The sequence below is a fragment of the Centroberyx affinis genome, unplaced genomic scaffold, assembly GCF_046629955.1.
Source record: "Centroberyx affinis isolate AG114_WGS23_722 - 3 ecotype Tasmania unplaced genomic scaffold, CSIRO-AGI_Caff_v1 ptg000345l_1, whole genome shotgun sequence".
NCBI classification, from domain to species: Eukaryota; Metazoa; Chordata; class Actinopteri; order Beryciformes; family Berycidae; genus Centroberyx; species Centroberyx affinis.
Genome location: NW_027279018.1, coordinates 83961 through 106077, shown reverse-complemented (window position 1 = coordinate 106077; position 22117 = coordinate 83961). Strand labels below are relative to the sequence as shown.

At 40.1% G+C, this 22117-nt stretch overlaps 1 protein-coding gene across 6 annotated transcripts; it reads left to right on the top strand.

The window, feature by feature from the left end:
* Positions 1-2395: 2395 nt before the first annotated feature.
* dcp2 (decapping mRNA 2) lies at positions 2396-21847 on the top strand. Of its 6 annotated transcripts, none has more exons than XM_071515353.1 (12): positions 2396-2734; positions 3581-3732; positions 3851-3978; positions 4626-4724; positions 4843-4995; positions 5106-5218; positions 6936-7040; positions 11506-11614; positions 13910-13999; positions 17332-17383; positions 19012-19080; positions 19740-21847. In XM_071515353.1, exons 1-12 carry the CDS (start codon positions 2682-2684, stop codon positions 19859-19861), a joined length of 1245 nt encoding a protein of 414 aa, XP_071371454.1. In that variant the 5' UTR covers positions 2396-2681; the 3' UTR covers positions 19862-21847. The 6 variants fall into 6 exon arrangements, with proteins under 6 accessions (XP_071371454.1, XP_071371453.1, XP_071371457.1 ...); XM_071515352.1 differs by having other exon boundaries at positions 13910-14014; XM_071515356.1 differs by lacking the exon at positions 13910-13999.
* Positions 21848-22117: the final 270 nt, after the last annotated feature.

The window sequence follows — 22117 nt, the reverse complement described above, 5'->3', positions numbered from 1 at the left end:
ACATCTCTATTGCACCTTGAGCCTTGAGAAACGATATTTTGTGTCACTGTGTACAGTCTCTGTATATTTAGATGTACAGTATATATGCAGAGTTATCCAGCTGAGATCACAATAAAACGGAACTTGAACTTGGACTTGAGTTCTACAGACAGAGCTATTATGAAATGATTGATGTACTGATTACACAGATTGAGGTGAGGTTTGATCAGAAGACATTCCAATGCTATCAGTCTATGGAGAACCTTCTACTTTCTGCCACAAAGTCAGATGGATGGTCCCAGCAAGACTTTGACGATGTCACAGCTTGATCCTTTATACTTACATACTTGCGTTCCACTACTAAAACACAGAGACTGAACAGCATTGCCATCCTCCACACACACAAAGAAAAGTGCAGCTATAGACTTCAAACAATGTTAATTTTAGGGTTATTTTTTGTTATAGAGTTGCTATAGTGTTGTGCTGGGAACCTCCAGGAGTGTTATATGGACTAACAAACTTCACTTTTCAGCTGGCATGGGAGTGAGTAGGTAATGAGTTTTGGGTGAACTAATCTAATCTATCTATGTTCCCAGGGTCCTATGTTCCCAAGGTCCTATGTTCCCAGGGTCCTATGTTCCCCAGTTCAATGTTCTGTTAACACACATTAACCCTCCTACTGTGTTCGGGTATTGAGTAAATTAGATACTTAAGTCATGATGTCATGTTTTTTCTTTATATCAGTTAGAAGACAGATGTGAAGTGTGAGAGTTAGATTCAAAAACATGTATACTAGGCTAGTTTTCACCTAAGGAAGCATTAAGCTATGACCTTTGGTGATTCCATGACTCCAACCATTTGATAAGTTCCCTCAAGTGTAGGCCTATTATACTGAGCCATACGGCAGTGCTGGGGAACAGAAAACCCCTTTGATGAGTTCCCACAATAGCCCATGTCATATTAAGCAAATACAGAGCTGGGGAACATCTTTTTCAGGTTCCCATTATGAATATATATAGAGCTGGGGAACAGAGGACCCTGGTAACATAGGACCCTGGGAACATAGGACCTGGCATGACCCTATAATTTATTCATGAACACAAGAGCACAAGACGTGATTTCAACGTCATGTCAACATTATTACATATTTAAACAATGCATAAACATCTTTAAATATCCAAAATATGCACAAGAGAAGTCCATATGTACAAGATAATACTTTATGTTTGTCAGAATCTGTTTGTCTTGTTTTGGTTATGTATAGCCCACTTTTAGCCAATAGGGTTAAGAAATTATTATATATCTAAAAATGCTTAAACATATCATAAATGGCTTTAAATGTATAAAAGGTGCACGTCAAAAGTAGGATATTGTGGTAAATTTGTTTAAATTGCTATTGCTTAAACTGATGTTTGAGGAACCAACAGCCATAAAATGCTAAAGAAGAAGAGGAATGAAGTTTGAGGAAGCACATTGCACATGTGCGAAACGTTCAACTTGTTTGCAGGCTGGTGCAACTTTTGGTATTCTTCTTTTTATCCATAAGTTGTCCAACGTTATTGACATTTAGCAAGTTGCATTACACATTTTAAGTTGACCATGCCATGCGCTTGTTAGCAGAGAATGCTCTAACTAGCGAGCATTCTCTGCATTCAAGCGACCAGTCACATTTGTCATTCAATTTTTGAATGAAGTGCTTGCAAATGCTTGATTTTGTTATCAGTTGAAACTCAACATCATAAACTATGAACCCTCAGTGTCAGAGGTATGTCCTCACTTTTATGTTCTAAGTAAAAAAATAAGTGTTTTTCTTTGAAAGTATTTTCATTCTCCACTTGTATTTTTCCTTTTATTGTTTGTCTGATTTTGTTTAAATCTTATTTATTTTTTTCATTTTTCCTTCAGCTATTTTGTTAGAATAGGAACCCTATGTCCTCACTATGTTAGAGTTAGGGTTAGGTTTAGGGTTAGGGTCCGACAAAACGCAACCAAGTTTCTGAAAATACAAAAATATCATCTTTTGTTTGTTGAGCCCAAACTTTAATATAATCCAGCTTTGATGCCAGGCTGCGCATGGATTCATATGAATAAGTCCAAAACCTTTTTGCTTTACAAAGTCTGAAGTCTAGAACTTGTCAAGTAGCAATGAAAGGTGACCTGTGTAGTGTTTCATCTGTGTAACCTAGTAGTCCAAAAATGACAAATCTCTGTTTAAATGTAGAGGGGAACCTTCAGCTAAATGATTACAACAATTCTCAGCATAGAAAAACATTGTACAGATTGTATAGTGGCATTTTGTTCCCTAAATGTGTGTTTTTCTTTGTCAAAATTGAGCGCAGAATTGAATGTAGAAATTACGCTTTTATTCTGAAAGAATCAGACCGGAAGTCTTATTTTTATTCAGGCTGGCGGAAAACAAGCGGCTGAAGGAACACAAGCGCAGCTCTACACATTAAGTAAACACCACTAGACTCCGTTACGAGGGATAGTTTTTACCTAGCTAAGACCCCTTCCTATATTTAGTTATTTATATATATTCATTTTTGGAATTTAACGGTAGTTGTCCACTTAGCTGGGCATGACTACCTGAACTGAAGTTAGAGGATGAGCTGAGAAGTGAGTGACTTAGCTTGCTAGCTAAGCTCTGCTCTCATGGCTTTTCCTCCTAATTGTTCTGCGATGTCGGGGTGTTTTTAACCAACATGGAAACAAAAAGAGTGGATATCCCCTCCGGCGTATTGGACGACCTCTGCAGGTAAGCGGAAACGTAACCGCAATTATTTCGTCCTCGTGACGCATTACTCCAAAAACTAGTTTTTCCTGCAAGGCACGACTTTAGCTGCTTGTGCGCGCGATTGTCTTGACGGCTTGGGCTCAGGTGATGCGACAGATATAGCCTAGGCCCCGAGCTGCTACTGTGTTGAACGATGCTGTCAAGCCGATACACAACACAGAATGAACGTTGGCTTATTACTGGAAACGTCAACGGTTCAGCTAGTGATGGGAATTACGGCTCTTTGAAGGGAGCCGGATCTTATGGCTCATTGTTCTTTTTTTTTTTTTTTTTTTTTAGGGGGCGGGGTTACTAGGTTTATCTGCGAAATAATTACTAGGATAATGATAGGGTAAGATTTGGATCAGATTCAGACTTAGACATCCCACCAATACAATTTAATTTCGCATGTGTGGACTAGGTTTAGCAGCACTAAATGACTCGTATTGCCAGACCTAATGTCAATGATCTGCACTGTAAACATTACACAAGGTGACGCCATATCCCTCTGCCTTTTCAGTGAAATTACTACTTTGAAATTACCCTCTGTATATGTAAATAAAGTTGCCTTGCCTTGAATGCAATTCATGCAACACTTAGTATTAGAAAACAAATATTGCAGTCCGCTTTATCGTTGCTTTTATTGCTGAAGTGCATCCAAATGCTGCTGCGTTTTCGAGTTTGGCTCATTTCCCCCCCCCCCCCAAACACGTCTACCTCTTTGTACGGAGTCCCTAAGGGGACAAAAAAACCCCAATCTTTTAAGTTTTTAAGTGCGCACCAGAAACTATCAGCATGGACAACGTTCCACCTCTCTGTTCTCCCCAGTCGGTTCATCCTCCACATCCCCAGCGAGGAGAGGGACAACGCCATTCGGGTGTGCTTCCAGATCGAGCTGGCCCACTGGTTCTACTTGGACTTCAGCATGCAGAACACGCCAGGCTTACCTCAGTGCGGGATCCGGGATTTCGCCAAAGCTGATATCCTTAACATGTGAACCAACCGTATAGACCACTTTGCTAGGCATCATGTTGATCAACCAATGTGAACTGCTGTTGCCCTTTTAATAGCTGTTTATTGTCCTTGATGACGTGGAACTTTTCCATCACTGTCCATTCCTGTTGCCCCATGGGGAGGATGTGCAGAAAGTTATAGAACAGTGGAAGGAATACAAGATGGGGGTCCCTACCTACGGTGCAATTATTCTGGATGAAGCGCTAGAAAATGTGAGTAGTTTGTGTGCAGTGATATGTAGCAGTAACATTTGATAAATCTTATATAAATTTAGGATTGAGAGTTTCATTTTTAAATGAGAGATCCACAAATTTACTTTTAAATATCTCTAAAACCATTGGCTATCCTTTATTTTCAGAGTAGTAACATGTCTATTATCAAGTGTATCGGGTAACATTTATTTTCCAAAGTTGATATATAGCGTTATGGAAAGAAAGCCATAGTAGCTGGTGCAGTTAACTTGTGTACAGCACCCATGATAGGGCTGGGCGATATGGTTGAAATCAATATCATGATAATCATAAGGATTTTTCTCGATATCAATATATATCACGATATGGTTCATGTATGCAAAATCATTTTAAATAATCAAATTAATGTTCATCTCATTGGACGGGATGGTAATGTTAGGTGTGGTGTCAAACAAAACAGAAATATTCAAATAATATTCCTATCATACCTCATTTTATGAGAGTTTTTAAGTAAAATTTGCTTGTCATCATCAATTTAGACAGCAGAAAAGTGTGTCACGATATCAAAATATCTTCATATCATCACGATATGATTCCACTGAAAGATGATAAACTATAATATTGAATTATCACCCAGCCCTAACCCATGATATATTGTTTCCACTCAGGCATTGCTTGTTCAGGGCTATCTTGCAAAGTCAGGGTGGGGCTTTCCAAAGGGAAAAGTCAACGAGGATGAAGCTCCTCATGACTGTGCAGTTCGAGAAGTGAGTAAAATCCCCATTGCTATTCAACTTAAATGGAAAAACGTTTGACCGATCAAAACCATTTCTAGCGGTGTACAGTCAATTAAAGCTTTTGGTTCCTTCGAAATCTGCATCCTAGGTTTTGGAGGAGACGGGCTTTGACATCAAGGATCGCATCTGCAAAGACATGTACATCGAGCAGAAAATCACTGACCAGTTGGCCCGGCTATACATCATAACAGGAGTGTCAAAGGATACCAAGTTTAACCCCAAAACAAGGAAAGAGATCAGGGTACAGTTACTCCTTTTTTCACATTTCCACTTTCACATTTTTTTATTTACAGCCTGTTGTAATGGACAAAAATGTGTGTTTTTCATTTTCTTGCTCTGTTTTTCTTGTAGAACATTGAGTGGTTCCCTATTGAGAAGCTGCCATGTCACAGGAATGACATGACTCCCAAGTCTAAACTGGGACTTGCCCCCAACAGGTTTTTCATGGCCATTCCATTTGTAAGGTGAGTGTAGAATAAGGAATCTGCTTAACTAACCAACAAAACAGTCTAGTGTGTTGCACTCAAACAGCTACTCATTTCTTCACTTCTGTGTACAGTATTGTTTTAAATACAAATAGATATAGATATAAACATAGATCATTTTCAACTTTGCCAAATCACAGCTTCTTTAGTAACTGGACATTTACTGCAATTATGCTAACACAAGTAAACCTTACATTGAGCCCTTTTCACATTACACATTCTTAGCCCAAGGCTAAGAATAGACACCGGGTAATCTCGGCCCCTTTTCACACAGATAAAATTTAGCCCATGTCTATCCTACGCCTATGACTAAGTGATTTACACTTGATTATTGTCAGCCCCAGGTCTACTGTCTACGCAACTTGTTCCAATATTCTAGAATGTCATACCAAGTGTTTCTGGGTGTAACCCCAAAAAGTCGGGGCTGACCCTGCTCTTGACCATGGCCAGCTAGCCCTGGGCTAAAGTCTGGGTTAACCCACTTTGGAATGTTTGAAAATGTTGCTAGTGTGAAAGCCTTCTTAGCCCCGGGCTAACAGCTATCTTATCCTGGGCTAAGAAGATTCTAAACCTGCTCTTAGCCATGGGCTAAGCATAATAGCCTAGGGTTATCATAACCCTGAGTGGAGATTTTGAAAAGAACGGATTTACCTTTTCCACCAGTGGCAAGCCTCCAAGATGCTGTTATTTATGTCACTGATCACGACATGTTTTCTTTTTCCTTTATTTTTTATTTTTCTTCTTTTTGCTTTTTACTGCTGTCACAATAGTATAATGTTATAATAATAATTATAAAAATTATATAATGTTCCGTGGTAATAAAAACACTTGAGCCTAGGGATGCCATGCAGCATTGCTTAGAAACATTGTGAAGGAGAAGTTATTTGATTGGACAACACACAAGTAATTTTAAGCCTTCTAACCCTTTTCACACAGCCAACAGAACCCTGTTTTTAAATGATTTATTGGGGATAACCCTGAAAAGTTGGGGATAACCCTGCTCCCGAGTAGGGTCAGCTAGCCTTGGGCTAAAGTCGGGGTGATCCCACTTTTCAGTTTGCCTGTGTGAAATGTTTGTTAGTTCAGGGCTAAAACACAAGTTAGCCCAGGGCTAAGGAAGCATTTGCTGAAGACCCATGCTAAGTGCTGTGTCAAAAGCCTAGTGTGTTTCAGTACTCTTTAGGGCTTTAAACATTCGCTTAGCCCAGGGCTAAGGGCAGGTTTAGAATCTTCTTTGCCCCAGCTAAGATGACCATTAGCCTGGGGCTAAGAAGGCTTTCACACAGCAAAATTTGAATCACTTAGCCCTGGGCCTAGGTAAGCCCTGAGTGAAATTTTGATCTGTGTAAAACAGTGCCAAGATAACCTGGTGCCTATTCTTAGCCCAGGGCTAAGGTTAACACTAGGTTTAGAATGTGCAATGTGAAAATGGCATATGTGTGCCTACTACACATTTTGAAAATTGTAAATAAGTTTAGCTATGCTATGGAGACACACTGAGTTTAACCTGCGCTATTTTCCTTTTCAACCAATAGGGGGCAGTGATAATGATATTGTCTCGGAATTGTTGAACTCATGTCCAGAATTGATACGTTTCAGTAAACAAGTTTACAGCTTGAAAAATGTGTTTAAGGGTTGAATTTCACTTTAATAATTCACTATTATTAATAGCAAAAAATCTGCTCCACCCATACAGACCACTCCGTGAATGGATTGCCAGGCTGAAGGGCGAGTCCACAGACAGTGATGAGGACTTTGCGAACAACGGCAGCACTCCAGGCAAACCTTTGGACAATGCTCGGTAATTTATTAGATACCTTAGTCTAACTGAGAAACCCCTTGCATGTTTTCCTTACTCGGGTGCTCGTTTGGTCCTGCTTTAGGCTCTCCCACTGGGTTTTCAGACAAAAGTAAAGCAACAGTCTTAAATTTGTTATATGCAGAGATTCATATACCTTGAAACTACTAAAAATTTTAAAGAGTGTGCCACACGCATGAAGGCAAGTTTATTTACATTGCACATTTCGTACATGAAGGCAAGTCAAAGTGCTTTACACAAGGTACAGTATATAAGACATTAATAAGAAACACAGGAAAAACATAAAAAGTAATAATAAAGTTTATAAGAAGAGAGAATAAATAAAGAATTAAAATGTATAAAAAGAGAATAAAGATCAAGTTGCATAGGCAGTGCAGAACAAAGAAGTATTTTGCTTAGTTTTAAAAGTGGCCTGCTTCGTATTTCCTCCTGCCTGTTTCCGGTTAATGTATGCCAATAGCGAAGACAATGGAGCAGGTTGAAGAGAGACTAGCAGAGGAGGGCTGCAAATACAGAATAATAATAAGAATAATAATACATTTTATTTGTAATTGATTACAAGTAAACCTCAAAGTGCTACAGAGTAAATAAGTTCAGAGAGGAAAAAAAAGAGGAAAGGCCTTATTGGTGGCACTGTGGCTCAGTGGTTAGTACTGTCGCTTCACAGCAAGAAGGTCGTGGGTTCGAATCTCCGCCCCGGTCCTTTCTGTGGGGGCGGGTAGTGAGCGTAGGACGGGTGTGATATATTTGAGTTTGAGTTTGATTGACTTTATTGTCCACCTCAGTGGAAATTTGTCTTTGGCTTCTTCCAAAGTACAACAAGAGTACATACATTACGCATAGCACAACACGCCATTAAAACATACAAATACAGCATACAATAGTGCAAATGGGCAGGTAGCAGCAGATAGGTTATATACAGGAAATAATACCAGAGAGCAAATCTTATAAAATACAAGTGTTCCCTGATACAGTCATTCTGTGTTCAATGCCTGTATGGCATAGGGAATAAAAGACTTCTTGTATATGTTCCGGCTGGCCCTTGGGACGCTGAATCGACGGCCAGACGGGAGCAGCTCACACTCTGAGTGTAGTGGGTGTGAGGTATCTGCAGGTATATGTTTAGCCGTCCTGTGTACAACACTGTCAAATATATTGCAAAGTTGTTTTTGTGACTTGCCAATCACCTTCCCTGCAATGTTAACAATCTTGGAGAGCTTGTTTTTGCTCTTTACACTCAAGTTGCCGTAGCAAACTGTTATGTTAAATGATAAGATGCTTTCAACCAGGCTCCTGTATGCTATTTCAAGTATGTGATGGCTAACGCCAAAGCTCCTCTGCTTCCTGATTAAAAACAATCGCTGGTTCTCATTAAAAGTTAGGGTCTGATCTAGGGCTGGGCAATATATCGATATCGTGATATGAGACTAGATATCGTCTTAGATTTTGGATATCGTAATATCGTGATATGGCATAAGTGTCTTTTCCTGGTTTTAAAGGCTGCATTACAGTAAAGTGATGTCATTTTCTGAACTTACCAGACTGTTCTAGCTGTTCTATTATTTGCCTTTACCCACTTAGTCATTATATCCACATTACTGATGATTATTTATCAAAAATTTCATTGTGTAAATATTTTGTGAAAGCACCAATAGTCATCCCTACAATATTGTCTCGATATCGAGGTATTTGGTCAAAAACATTGTGATATTTGATTTTGTCCATATCGCCCAGCCCTACTTACAACTGAACATTTAGCCCACTTCGTAGAAAATACCGAGATATATATTGTGTATCGCCATTCAGCCTAAAAATACCGAGATATGATTTTTGGTCCATCGCCCAGCCCTAGACTGATCAATGATTGTGCCCAAGTACTTAAAATGTTTTACTTCTTCTACAGGCTGGTTATTGAGTATGACAGGGAGGATGTTACTGGTTCCCCTTGGTTTTGTTTGTATTATAAGTTCTTTTGTTTTGGCCACATTCATTTCCAGTTTACTTGCCCGACACCAGTCCTGCAGTACAGTGACCTGGCTAAAGTAAGCCTCCTCATGTATGGCATATTCATGTTTTCGCGCTCTCATGAGGATCCTGGTAGCGTTGTTTTAGGTGTATTGGAGCTTCTGGAGGCTCCGGCTAGTAGACCCAATGAGAAGTGCAGCCAGCCTTGAGGAGACAAAGGCGTGGACGGGTTTCTCCACGTCTGACGGGTTAAGCACGGGACAGAGTTTGGAGATGTTCCTGAGGTGGTAGAACGAGGTTTTGCACAGATGTTTGACGTGGGCATCAAAGGTCAAGGGTCAAACCGAATGCCCAGGTTGGAGACTGATGAGGAGAGGGGAATGTCTTGGCCAGAAAAGGTGATGCGAGTTATGGGAGAAAGCTGGACCTGGTGTGGGGTGCCAACTAAATTAGCCTCAGTTTTGGAGCTGTTTAACTGCAGGAAGTTGTTTCATCCAGGCCTTTGTCTCCTCAAGGCAGGTGTTTAGTAATGATGAAGCTACAGAGGGGGTTGGGACAGTTTTTAGGTACAGTTGTGCTCATAAGTTTACATACCCTGGCAGAATTTGTGATTTTTTGGCAATTTTTCAGAGAATATGAATGATAATACAAAAACTTTTTTTTCACTCATGGTTAGTGGTTGGGTGAAGCCATTTATTGTCAAACAACTGTGTTTACTCTTTTTAAATCATAATGACAACAGAAACTACCCAAATGACCCTGATCAAAAGTTTACATACCCTGGAGATTTTGGCCTGATAACATGCACACAAGTTGACACAAACGGGTTTGAATGGCTACTAAAGGTAACCATCCTCACCTGTGATCTGTTTGCTTGTAATCAGTGTGTGTGTATAAAAGGTCAGTGAGTTTCTGGGCTCCTGACAGACCCTTGCATCTTTCATCCAGTGCTGCACTGACGTTTCTGGATTCTAAGTCATGGGGAAAGCAAAAGAATTGTCAAAGGATCTGCGGGAAAAGGTAATTGAACTGTATAAAACAGGAAAGGGATATAAAAAGATATCCAAGGAATTGAGAATGCCAATCAGCAGTGTTCAAACTCTAATTAAGAAGTGGAAAATGAGGGATTCTTTTGAAACCAAACCACAGTCAGGTAGACCAACAAAAATTTCAGCCACAACTGCCAGGAAAATTGTTCGGGATGCAAAGAAAAACCCACAAATAACTTTAACTTAAATACAGGACTCTCTGAAAAAAGGTGGTGTGGCTGTTTCAAGATGCACAATAAGGAGGCACTTGAAGAAAAATGGGCTGCATGGTCGAGTCGCCAGAAGAAAGCCATTACTACGCAAATGCCACAAAGCATCCCGCTTACAATACGCCAAACAGCACAGAGACAATCCTCAAAACTTCTTGAACAAAGTCATGTGGAGTGATGAGACCAAAATTGAACTTTTTGGCCACAACCATAAACGTTACATTTGGAGAGGAGTCAACAAGGCCTATGATGAAAGGTACACCATTCCTACTGTGAAACACGGAGGTGGATCGCTGATGTTTTGGGGATGTGTGAGCTACAAAGGCACAGGAAACTTGGTCAGAATTGATGGCAAGATGAATGCAGCATGCTATCAGAAAATACTGGAGGAAAATTTGCACTCATCAGCCCGGAAGCTGCGCATGGGATGTACTTGGACGTTCCAACATGACAACGATCCAAAACACAAGGCCAAGTCGACCTGTCATTGGCTACAGCAGAATAAAGTGAAGGTTCTGGAGTGGCCATCTCAGTCTCCTGACCTCAATATCATTGAGCCACTCTGGGGAGATCTCAAACGTGCAGTTCATGCAAGACAGCCCAAGAATTTACAGGAACTGGAGGCTTTTTGCCAAGAAGAATGGGCAGCTTTACCATCTGAGAAAATAAAGAGCCTCATCCACAACTACCACAAGAGACTTCAAGCTGTCATTGATGTTAAAGGGGGCAATACACGGTATTAAGAACTGGGGTATGTAAACTTTTGATCAGGGTCATTTGGGTAGTTTCTGTTGTCATTATGATTTAAAAAGAGTAAACACAGTTGTTTGACAATAAATGGCTTCACCCAACCACTAACCATGAGTGAAAAAAAAGTTTTTGTGTTATCATTCAAATGGCCAAAAAATCACAAATTCTGCCAGGGTATGTAAACTTATGAGCACAACTGTATATAAGATAGCGGCACTCCAAAAATCCAGAACACAGCAAGACTCGGTCTCAGTTTGCCATTTTTTTAAATTTTTGGCATCATCAGGCTAGCGCGTTTCGGCACAGAGCCTTCATCAGAGCACAGTTTGGTGCTCTCATGCTGTGTTGTTGTTCAGAAGTGCATGCAAGTTATAGTGTCAAGAGTTGGATATCACTACTTTCTAAGTCAACAATAGAACATCCACACAATACAATAGAAAATGCTCTACATTGTATTTCTTTTCCCTCATGTAGGTCAAAATATAGGCGCTCCCAGGGTATTGAAGCATCTCCAGGAGACAACTGGGGGAAGCACAAGCAACAGAAGGCCCTTGGACAGCTGACCCAATATGAGCTCAACCAGGTCATAACATTTGAGAATTTACATTGCTGCAAATTGAATTTGCTGATCTCACAGTTATACTATACGAATAGTTAATTGTTACATGTATTGGCTAGACTGAGTAAAGCAATGCCTGAATTGTGATCTTACATTGACTCACTGAATTGCTTGGTTGTTTTATAATCTGGATGTGCCTATAAGAGACGAGCAGCCTTGATAGCATAAACACAGCTGTGTTGAATTAATTTGAAGTTAATATACATGTTCAGAAAGATCACCAAAAGTTTCTCCATCCATTTAGCATGCTTCATCTTGATTTTCTCTTGGAGAGTTAAGACAACATACTATAGACATAACTTTGTGCCTACAAATGTATTCTATACTGTATTGGTAATGTCTGTCTAGCCATCTTCAAGTACCATATGTATGACGTCTTAACCAAGACGTCATACATATAGTACTGCTATATAGCATGTGTGAGCTGACACAGCTCACACATGCTGTATAGCAGATGGGCTTGTGTGGAAACACTGACCTCTTGATTCCCACATTGGCTAACCCATAAATGTTTTTTGTAGAGGCCATCAGACTGTGCCATTATAGATCTACAGCACCATCAAACAAGCAGCACCTTTCACTAGTCACCTAATCTAAATGTTAACCAGGTTGAGTATGTGAGAAACAACTGAAGTCTTTGAGGACCGATCTTTAGAGTTCCAAAAAAAAAACCCCCCTGAAAATAACCATAAAATTACTCCATACAGCTCATGCAGAGTTATGTAAGTCTTCTGATGGCATACGATCGCTCTGAGTGGAAAAAAAACGAAATTTTATCCAATATTTAATTCAAATCGAGTCTTCCGCCATTGTATTTAGCTTCTGCATTACCACACCTCATGAGATGGAGGTCACGCACTGTCGCACACACAAACCTTGTGCAGCCACGGTGGCCTTGCGAGGTTTGCTAATGCGATAATACCAGAGCTAAGAACACCCGGTTCTCAACAAACACGGAAAGGATGTAATTTTGCGAGTACTCATCTCCATTCCTATTGGCCATGGCTGACAAAAAAAGGCTGCACTAGAGCACAAGTTAAAGTTTGCTCATCAGTCCAAACCAGGGCAGCTCTGTGGGTTGTTAGTGGCAGGCTTGCTCCTTCCCTTTAGGACTTCATGGTGAGACAGGCCTGTTGTTTTGTTTGGAGAACTTCTGACAGCAAATAGGACCAGGGATAGAGATCAGGCCACTTGAGTCCTGTGCTCTGGCACGTCTTTGTCTTCTTTGAGCCTGTCCCGAGGAGGTTGGATTATATGGAATATGTACTTGGCAATGATTTATAAAATGTAAGCCTCTGTCACTGTTGATGCCTTGTGGTATACCAAATCGCGGGATTATGTTTTTCATGAGGCATTTCGCAACAGTGTTTGCATCCGTCGTGGGAAAAGCTTCAACCCATTTTGAAGACATATCAAGACAAAGTCGATATTTGGACCCTTGACTAGCGGGCATATGTACAAAGCAAGGCAGTCCAAGTCTGACTTGACAGCAGCGGCATAGGCTATAGGAGGACTCTGAGTGTAGCCTTGAGGCAGCCTTGTCCAGGTGTATTGCTGACCCTTACCGACTGTCCAGATGCAGTGGTATTGAAAAGAAGGCGGAGAGTTTGTGTCTGGGACAACAGGTGTAATTGGTTGAACTATCTTTTTGACTTCTCTCAAGTCTTGCACAAATCTCCATTCATTTTGCCTACCTGGTTTTGGAATGGGCAACATTGGTGTATTACAAGGGCTTTGAGTTGCCACCAAGATCTTTTGGTCAAGCAAAGATTGAATCACTAGAAGATTAACATATGACTCTGGAAAAGAGGTGTTGAAATAAGAAGCTGTTACATGATGATTAGCCAATGGTTTCATCTGAAGTAGAGAAGCAGCCAACTGTGGATAGTATTTAGATAGGACAGTAATGGTTTCAGTTGATCATACATCAAAAGACAATGGAGTGGATACTAACGTCCAACCATACCAAGTAGCAGAATGAGTTAATATTAGTTGTGTGGCTGTATCTACTTTATAATCTGGAATTGGAACATGTCCCAGTAGTAAATAATTCCACGTGAGCCCGTTCCTTATATATGGTATATGTGTTCCAGCTGTGTAGGGTACCAGCACACAGCTGGCATGTCTTGAGAATTATCCATGTCACCTAGCCTGGTGGGCAAACTCCCTATTCATATGGAATATGTAACTGGCTAGAGAGATAGTTGCCTCACTCATAGGACCATGGCTACATTGTAATTGATGTACTTCGTTCTGTAGAACCCACATGTGAAGGCCAGTGGGAGGAAATGTCAGGATTCTCCTAACGTGAAGAAAGGGGCCAATGGCAATGGAGTCAGCAACCAGCAGGTGAAAACCATAACAGTAAGTGCAGTCATTTTGGTTTCATATGGCAAGTCGTAGTAAGTACAGGGAGGTCAAACATGATTCTGAATTTTGGATAAATAAGTCCTACACACTGCCTTGCAAGAATTACTTTATTCCAAAAAAAATGCATATGTTTCCAGTTATAAGACCATCCTCAGCTATACAAAAAAACACCTGTCCTATATTGTTTGCTAGTCATAGTGAGTAACTGAACACATGACCCAGAAGGGCTGTTAAAGGTCACATGAAGGCAAAATCACAACAGTATATATCAGTTACAATCAGATCCACATATTATCTTAAAATAGTAATACTAAGCATTTAAATTACAATATAACCACTCAATAATCAAAGGGTAATGAAAAAGACCCTAAATACAAAGTACAATATAAAGCATTAATCCAATCCATACAAAAACGATAAGGGCAAATATAAGAGTATATAAATATACAACAACAAATCTCAAACATCTCAAATTACATCCTTTAAGTACATCTCAAAAAGCATGTAGTCTCCAAACCTTTAGAAATAGTCATAAGCCTACAAGGAAATGACCAATATGAGACTCAAAAACCTCCCTAGATGGAAAAACAGAAACACTAAATAACCAATGCAATAAATAGCTTTCATCAAATCTAAAAAAAAAAGTAGTAGTAGTAGTTCATAGTTAAGACCCTTGGGTGGCAGAGTAAGGAGGAGGCAAATTGTTGTTGATTCTGAAACGGTCCAACTGGTGCCCCTATTCTGATGATGGTCTCACTCTACGGAGGGCAGAGTGGTGTTGCAATGATAAGGCTGAACGATAGAGGCCAGCATTGGACCTGAAATTGCACATAGACTCTTTTTAAATTAGCTTAAGATTGTGGCTTATTAAGTAAAAGTGTATCAATGTTAAGAGTTTAAAAGGAGCACATGAAAGCAGCATAGAGTGTATGAAATCTTGGAGATAATAAGGTGAATATTGGACATTTTCATCCACAGTGCCATCGTTTGGATTCAAAATTCAAAACACTTGGATTATACTGTAAGAGCTGCACGTGTCATTTTATGGTCATTTTTGCCCTTTTTGGAACTCTAAACTGTAGGCCTATGTTATGTGAACATACTAGTGTTTCCACTGACATCAGGGTGAGTATATAATGACCAAATTTTCATTTTTGGGTGAATTATTCTTATAATAGCCTATATATCCTGCCTTAATAATTGATCTGCAAAAATATGAAAGTTGTGTGTGTACATGGTGAGTGCTTGCAATGCCTCGCAAATCCTTGGTGAAAAGAGAAAAGCGCAGATGTTGTCAATTCACCATTCGTATTTCCTTTCCTATTTCTTTGGGCTACTTGATTATTACAATGTCTCAAATCTTCATGGACAATAAAAATAGGCAAGTTATAGCTCTTAGACTAAATCAGGGGATTTCGATATCAACCGAGGGCAAAACTACCGGGCGGGAATGGTGCAGCAGGGCTGAGTTTGCATTTGATTTAAAACACTTTAAATACAACAATAACTCCCAGTAAGTTTTAGCCTACTTATAAATATTTTTTTTACCTTATTTATTTGGCAAATAGCCTAAAGATGAAAATTTGTCTCCATTCATCTACAAAATCGTTTGTTGACTTCTGACTGTAATACAGTGGATGAAAAAGCAATTAAATCAATGCAGAACCTTTTTAAGCTGACACCCCTTCTTTTTTTTTTTTTTTTTTTTTTTTTCAAGATCATGTTTTTTGGGCATTTTGCCTTATTGCAGGACTATTCAACTATATTGTCCAGGTGGCCACATTGTCAGAAATTGTCATTATGTATGTACACTTGACACAACGCGCCACCACATTTTCAAAACTTTTATTTTGCTACTTTGCAAAAGTAGCCTAATCATAAATTAAAAAAGAAAATGAATAGGCATTCTTTAAGTAATTAGGCCAAGTGCTTAATTTCTTTTTCTTTATTTACACATATTTCTCAGTCCAGCCGCTGCTGAATTGATGATTTTCGGCATCAACTTTTCTTTTCTTCAGTGTGATAAATGATAATTTGCATATCAATATATAATGCTGCACTTGTTATGCACGGCGCGGCGTAGCCCGTTTTAATATAAGTGCTGACTCCGCCCACCCGGGCCAATTTCGGCGTACGCCGGTAGCAATTACAAGTGGCCCTATCCTACAGTCCCTGCTCTCAGCAGAGGGAGGAGCTACACTGTGTGTGGGAAGCGCTGTGATCATCAGACCTCTCTGGATTAGACAAGCAAGTAGAGAAAACAAGCATCAGCCGTACCAATTTATTGCCAAATGCTTTGGGATTCAACACATTAACATTGCTTCCCATGGACAGAAAAAGTCTCCAGATTTGTCGCTTGACGCTTTTGAGAAATAAAGTCTCCAGGAGGGTCTGAAAAGTCACTAAGTCTAGCGACAAAGTCGCCAAGTTGGCAACACTGCACCTACCGGAGTATGTAGAACAGGATCTAGTTTATATTACACAGGAGCGCTCTGCTGGTTTGAAGGATTTATTGTTGCAAAAATGTCCGTTATTCTCGTGATTTTTTTTTTCTTAAGGTTTTAAATTTTATTAATTTGTAAACAGAACTGATCGGCGGGCCGGTGGGACTTGACTGGCGAGCCGGAGTTGAATAGGCCTGCCTTATTGGATAGTTCAAAGTAGAGAGAGACAGGAAAGACTGGGAGAGAGAGGGGGATGACATGCGGCAAAGGTCTGGGCCAGATTCTAATCCAGGACCTCAGAGTTATATGATACATGCCTTAGTCCACTGAGCTACCGGGACACCCAGGCACACCCATTCTTGATAAGTAAATACAATAAAATCAAGCACAGAGCCATGCAATCTCCATAGACAAACATTGGCAGTAGAACGGCTCGTACTGAAAAGCTCAATGACTTCCGTCATAGGAGACTCCCAGTAGTGATCCAGTTTCTAAGGTGCTGACTGCAGGTCTGAATTGGCATGTAAGAGTCAAATTATCTTAAGATTTTGGCTTATTAAGTAAAACTTAAACAATGCTGTGCTGTGAATGTAATTTATGTAATGTAACAAATGTAATTTATTAAACTACTTAATGTTTTTATCTACACCAATTTCATGTATTTCTTTGTTTTACAGTATGGCAAATTGATTTAAGATAGATTTTTGTGTTGTCTCAGCATGGAACTCCCATTGTGATTACTCTGCAAGCAGAATTTTTGACCTTCCTAAAACGGTTTGCTGTAATTTATGTAGATTGGTGATGCAGGTGCTCTTAAAGTAGATATGATGTTTCATTTAAGCAATGTACTCTGTGCTACTCCCACAGAAAGAGGAGAAAAGACTTCAACCCAGAAGACTGCAGGACAATTTTGAGAAAGGTATGGTTGCTATAATTACCATAAACAAACAATACCAGGGTTGAGAGGATTGATAGTCAGTATATCATGCCATAGAAATAAAATGCCTTTTATTAATTATAGGAAATATTCCCAGTACTTGTTCTTTGCATCAACAAGTCTTAAGTTCTAAATTTTGCCACAGTTTGCACAACAGATGAACAGCATACTGCCACTACAGCAGCACAGCATAGCAACAAACATAACATTAGCCTCATTAGCTTGATATATAATTGAAACGCATAACAAACCAACTGGGTTTTAGCTTTGTCAGGCTCAGACATGCACAGCTCTGCACGGCCTGTTCCAAGCACTGCAAATGAGGTGGGAGATCTAATTAGTAGGGCTAGACTAGTTCTCCCGATAGCAGTAGTCTGGATCAGTGATTCTCAACCCATCAAGGACCCCTAATTTAGTCCACATTAGAGCCACGGAGCCCCATTTGATGAGATTTTGTCTCTCGAACTCAAATCTGAGAATATTTTTACTGTTAGATATGATTTTGTCCAGAACTCCATGACTGTCTGTATTGTAGGTAGAGACAACAGTGAAACTATGATCAAAACAGTAATTCTTCTACATTCTCTAATTGTGTTCACTTCTTGTGAATATGTAATTTGTAAAATATGTAAGATGTTGACGTTTTTTACTATGTAGTATGTATGATTTTATCTTCTGTGGAACTGCAGGACGGAGACCAGAACAAATTTCCCTACAGGGGCATTAAAGAATATCTTATCTTAAATGAAATAATGCTTAAGTTTAACAATTCATCCATTTGCTGGGGACCCTCTGGAACCCCCTCAAGGACCCCTGGTGGTCCCCGGACCCCACGTTGAGAACCACTGGTCTAGATAACAACTGTTAACTAATGTAAATTTTGCTGTTTAAGACCTCCTCTATCAAAGGCAATGCGGGATGGCACTGTAGAGCCCAATAATGTAATAAATACCGATAATGTAATAACAGCAGATACTGTAATAAAGCCAGTAATGAATAATATAATGACTTCAGCCAATATTGTAATAATACACTGAAATCTCTTCAAATGTTTTATTTAATTTTTTATCCTTTGTACATCAATAACTTTTTTTTTTTAATCATTGAAGGTTAAATTGTCTCCTGGACAAACTAGCAATTTGGCAACAGTACTGTTCATGCAAAGACTGAAAACTGTCAATAATTCTACAGGATTTCTATTTTGGAACTTTGAATCGTTTGTTTACAATACCAATGTATTGTTAATTTTAATTTAGACTGCTTTTATTTGAAACTAAGTGTGTCATATGACCAGTCATGCTCTTATTTTGGAAGGATTAAAAGACATTTGAAGAGATTTCAGAGTGGCATTACATTATTGGTTTAAGTTATTACATTATTCTGCCCCAAAAAATGGTTAACAAGCCAATAATGTAATAATAGGATAATGTAATAATAATAATGATGATGTAATAATACGATATAACATGTAATAATACATTATTAACAATTGTATTACATTATTTGTGCAAGGTATTATTATTATTTTTATTATTTTTATTTTTTATTTTTTTTACATGATCAACTTTTTGTTACATTATCGGTAGTTATTACATTATTTGTCTGTACAGGCATACCCTGGTATTTCGGCGGCTCCTCCACCATGTTGTTAGATGTGAAGCACGTCATGGATCCAGAAAGTAACTCACTCACATATTCATTCATTCATTCATTCATTCATTCATTCATTCATTCATTCATTCACTAGTCCATACCCGGGGATGCGCGCACCACAACTCCGTGCAGACTTGCCAAAGATTTACGCTGTTTATGCGCAATAAACAGTGTAAATTTGGGAAAATGGAAAAATCAGCTTTGTCAGTCCCTGCCTATGCCAATGCTCAATGCCCATGTGCAGTTTCAGATTGATTGGCCAACCCATTGAGGAGCAAAATGGATGCACACAGACAGACAGAAGGACAGTTTTCCTCATTTTATAGTAGGATTCACTCACTCAGGGTTAGCCTGTCTGCCACCTAGTGGCCGTTAGAGGCATGGCAATGTCCACAGACAACACACAACCAGGATCATCCACTTGCCTCCTCTCTGCAGTACTGCTGCACTGTATAGTGTGCTTCGTCTATGACACTGTGTGTGCTTGCTACACTACGGTTATAAGGGGTAGGAGCGTTTTCACAGCCCAGGTAACATACATCCAGCTGAATACAGGGGACACCAACAAACCAAATGGGGAATGAAGATCATCCATCCACCATATCTTTAGACCTACTGAGAAGATTATAGGCTGGAATAAAAAAAAAAAATCATACATAGGATATATTACCTTTTCTTCCCCCAGATTCAGCGCCATGCAGCTCCACCAACGGCCACAACAGAGACTGTGAGCACCTGCTGTCCTCCAGGTCCTTCCTGAATTTCAAATTCGACAGGGAAGCCATCATGAAATGTTTCGACTCCTGATGTGGCCGACTCTCTTCTGTAACATCATGCTAGCCTCTCGGCCTCAGAGACTTTATGTTTTTTTTTTTTACCTTTTTATCCAGGTAAGGCTTTTGCTGAACATGCCTTTTTTTTCCCAGCATTGCCCTCCTTCTCGTTTATACAACAAAACACATTTTCTGTCGAGCCGTTGAGCGCATCAGACTCAGCTCCACTGGAGGAACTGGGGGGTCAAGTGCCTTGCTCGAGGGTACCTCAATGATCGAATTTTCTTTCCGAACGGGAGAGCATTCGTTTTTCACGCCCCGGTGGTTTTTTTTAACCCGATCCAGGCAATACTCCCAACTGGTCACAACACGCTTCTCTTAAGTGTTCATAAGTGTTAAGAAAGTCCTGTTAACCTCTCTCGGTCTTCTTTCAGAGGCGGTATTTTTTTATTCTGTTTACGAGAAATCAACTTAATGGCACTGTCTTTCGTTTTGTCTAAGGCTGAATCCTCTCGCTTTTGTCTTTTGAATAGAGCAAATCATGTGCTTGAGATCGACATGGAAAATGTGCACGGACCCAAAGTTAAGATTCAGGTTTACACAGTTCAAGTATCAAGTCTTTTTAAAAGGCGAAAAAGATCAAACGGCATGGATTTTCCGAATTTGGCTCGAGCAGAAAATTCAGGTCCGATACTGCAGTATTGTTTATCATGTTGTATCAATTTTAAGGACTTTGTTCCGGCCGAGTTCCGAATTTCTTGGGGCAGCTTGCGAGAGCTGAAGCGAGGATAGTTATTAGCACTGTACGATGTTCTATGCTTTATTCCTAAAAAAAAAAAAAAAGTACTAGAGATTTTACTCAGGAATGTAGAATGTAACAGAACACGAACCTGAGAACGGAGCGAGCATCGGCCTTTTTGCGGTTACCGCGTCGCGATGTCGAACCCGCGTTCCGGTTCTGTCCGCATCGTTCCGGTTCGTCTCCGAAAGCCGATCCGCCTCCCGGTCGGTTCCCCTTTCGCGGTTCTCAACCCGTGTTCCATCCTGACTCTCGAGTCTACAGGTTTTCATTCCGACCGGACCGTTAGAGCAGCTCGTTTCACGAATCGGCGCCCGATCTCGGAACCCGTCGTCTTATCGGTCTGACGACAGATTAGACTCTGGGGGGGGCGACGGCCGATATTTCGGGAGTTTCCGGTGTAGCCAGCGGACATCCGGGCCAAGACTTCTTCCTCTTCCGTGCACCGGTCATCGTTTACAGTCCGATTAGCAACTTGAGACGCGAGAGTCGAACGTTTCTCCGCACAATACACAAACATCGATAACTTTTTGTAGGTGTTTTAGGTCCAGACGACATTACGGCTAATCTCTATAAACCGATATCTGCATACGAGACGTCGCCTCTCGACTCCGACTCCATTCTCGCGACTCAAGTTGCTAATCAATGACCGGAAGTCTTGGCCCGGATGTCCGATGGCTCCACCGGAAACCCCGAAATATCGGCAATCGCCCCCCAGAGTCTAATCGTCAGACCGATAGACGATGGGTTCCGAGATCGATCGGCACCTCCAACAAGAGAGGAGGGACTAATCATGGGCTATGGTTGAGAACCGCTGCATTGGACCACCCTGAACATAACGAAAGGGCCCATAACAAAGGAGCCATTGTAGGGGGATGTCTGGTCATTGCAGTTGAACACCGTTTTAGACTCCATGGCTCTTAATCTTTTTGAACACAGGCAAATTTAATAATCAAATCACTGTTTTAAGAAAATCCGGTCGCCCAATCCACCCACTATCTAGCAAAGATCATTTTCTCAAGGGAATGTCGCATACACGCATCTGTTCAAATGTAAGACGACAAAGTCTTGACTTGAAATCTCTGTAAGTAACTGTGATGTTTGTTATGGTCACACATTGAAGTCGGTGAGAGTTGTTCGTCATTGATTGTATAGTTGGTGATCTCAAGTTGTGATTTGGCTTCAGTGGAGTGTTATGACTTTCAAGGTGAATGTTAATAAAGTGAGTATCTTGTAGCTTTGTTTCTTTTTTCTGTCATTGCCTTCCCCCAAAATAACAGCTGCTGGGCCTATATGAATAAATTCATTGGGAATTCTATTCAATTGGGAACAGGTTTAGCTGATTGATCTAAGTGATGAATTATGATACAAAGACCCATGAGTGCTTTTGCTGTTACTGGAGCGGCCTTGAAGACCATAATATATCAAATTCCCATATTCTACAGTAGAACAGACTCAAATAAAACGATTTCATACTATTGTTGGCCTGCC

What these genes read in the sequence shown, in the direction of transcription:
- dcp2 (XM_071515352.1), top strand. Translation starts at nt 2,682, where the DNA reads ATGGAAACAAAAAGAGTGGATATCCCCTCCGGCGTATTGGACGACCTC. An exon ending in GTATTGGACGACCTCTGCAG is followed by an intron (nt 2,735 to 3,580) that starts GTAAGCGGAAAC and finishes TGTTCTCCCCAG; the next exon opens with TCGGTTCATCCTCCACATCC. An exon ending in ATGGCCATTCCATTTGTAAG is followed by an intron (nt 5,219 to 6,935) that starts GTGAGTGTAGAA and finishes CCACCCATACAG; the next exon opens with ACCACTCCGTGAATGGATTG.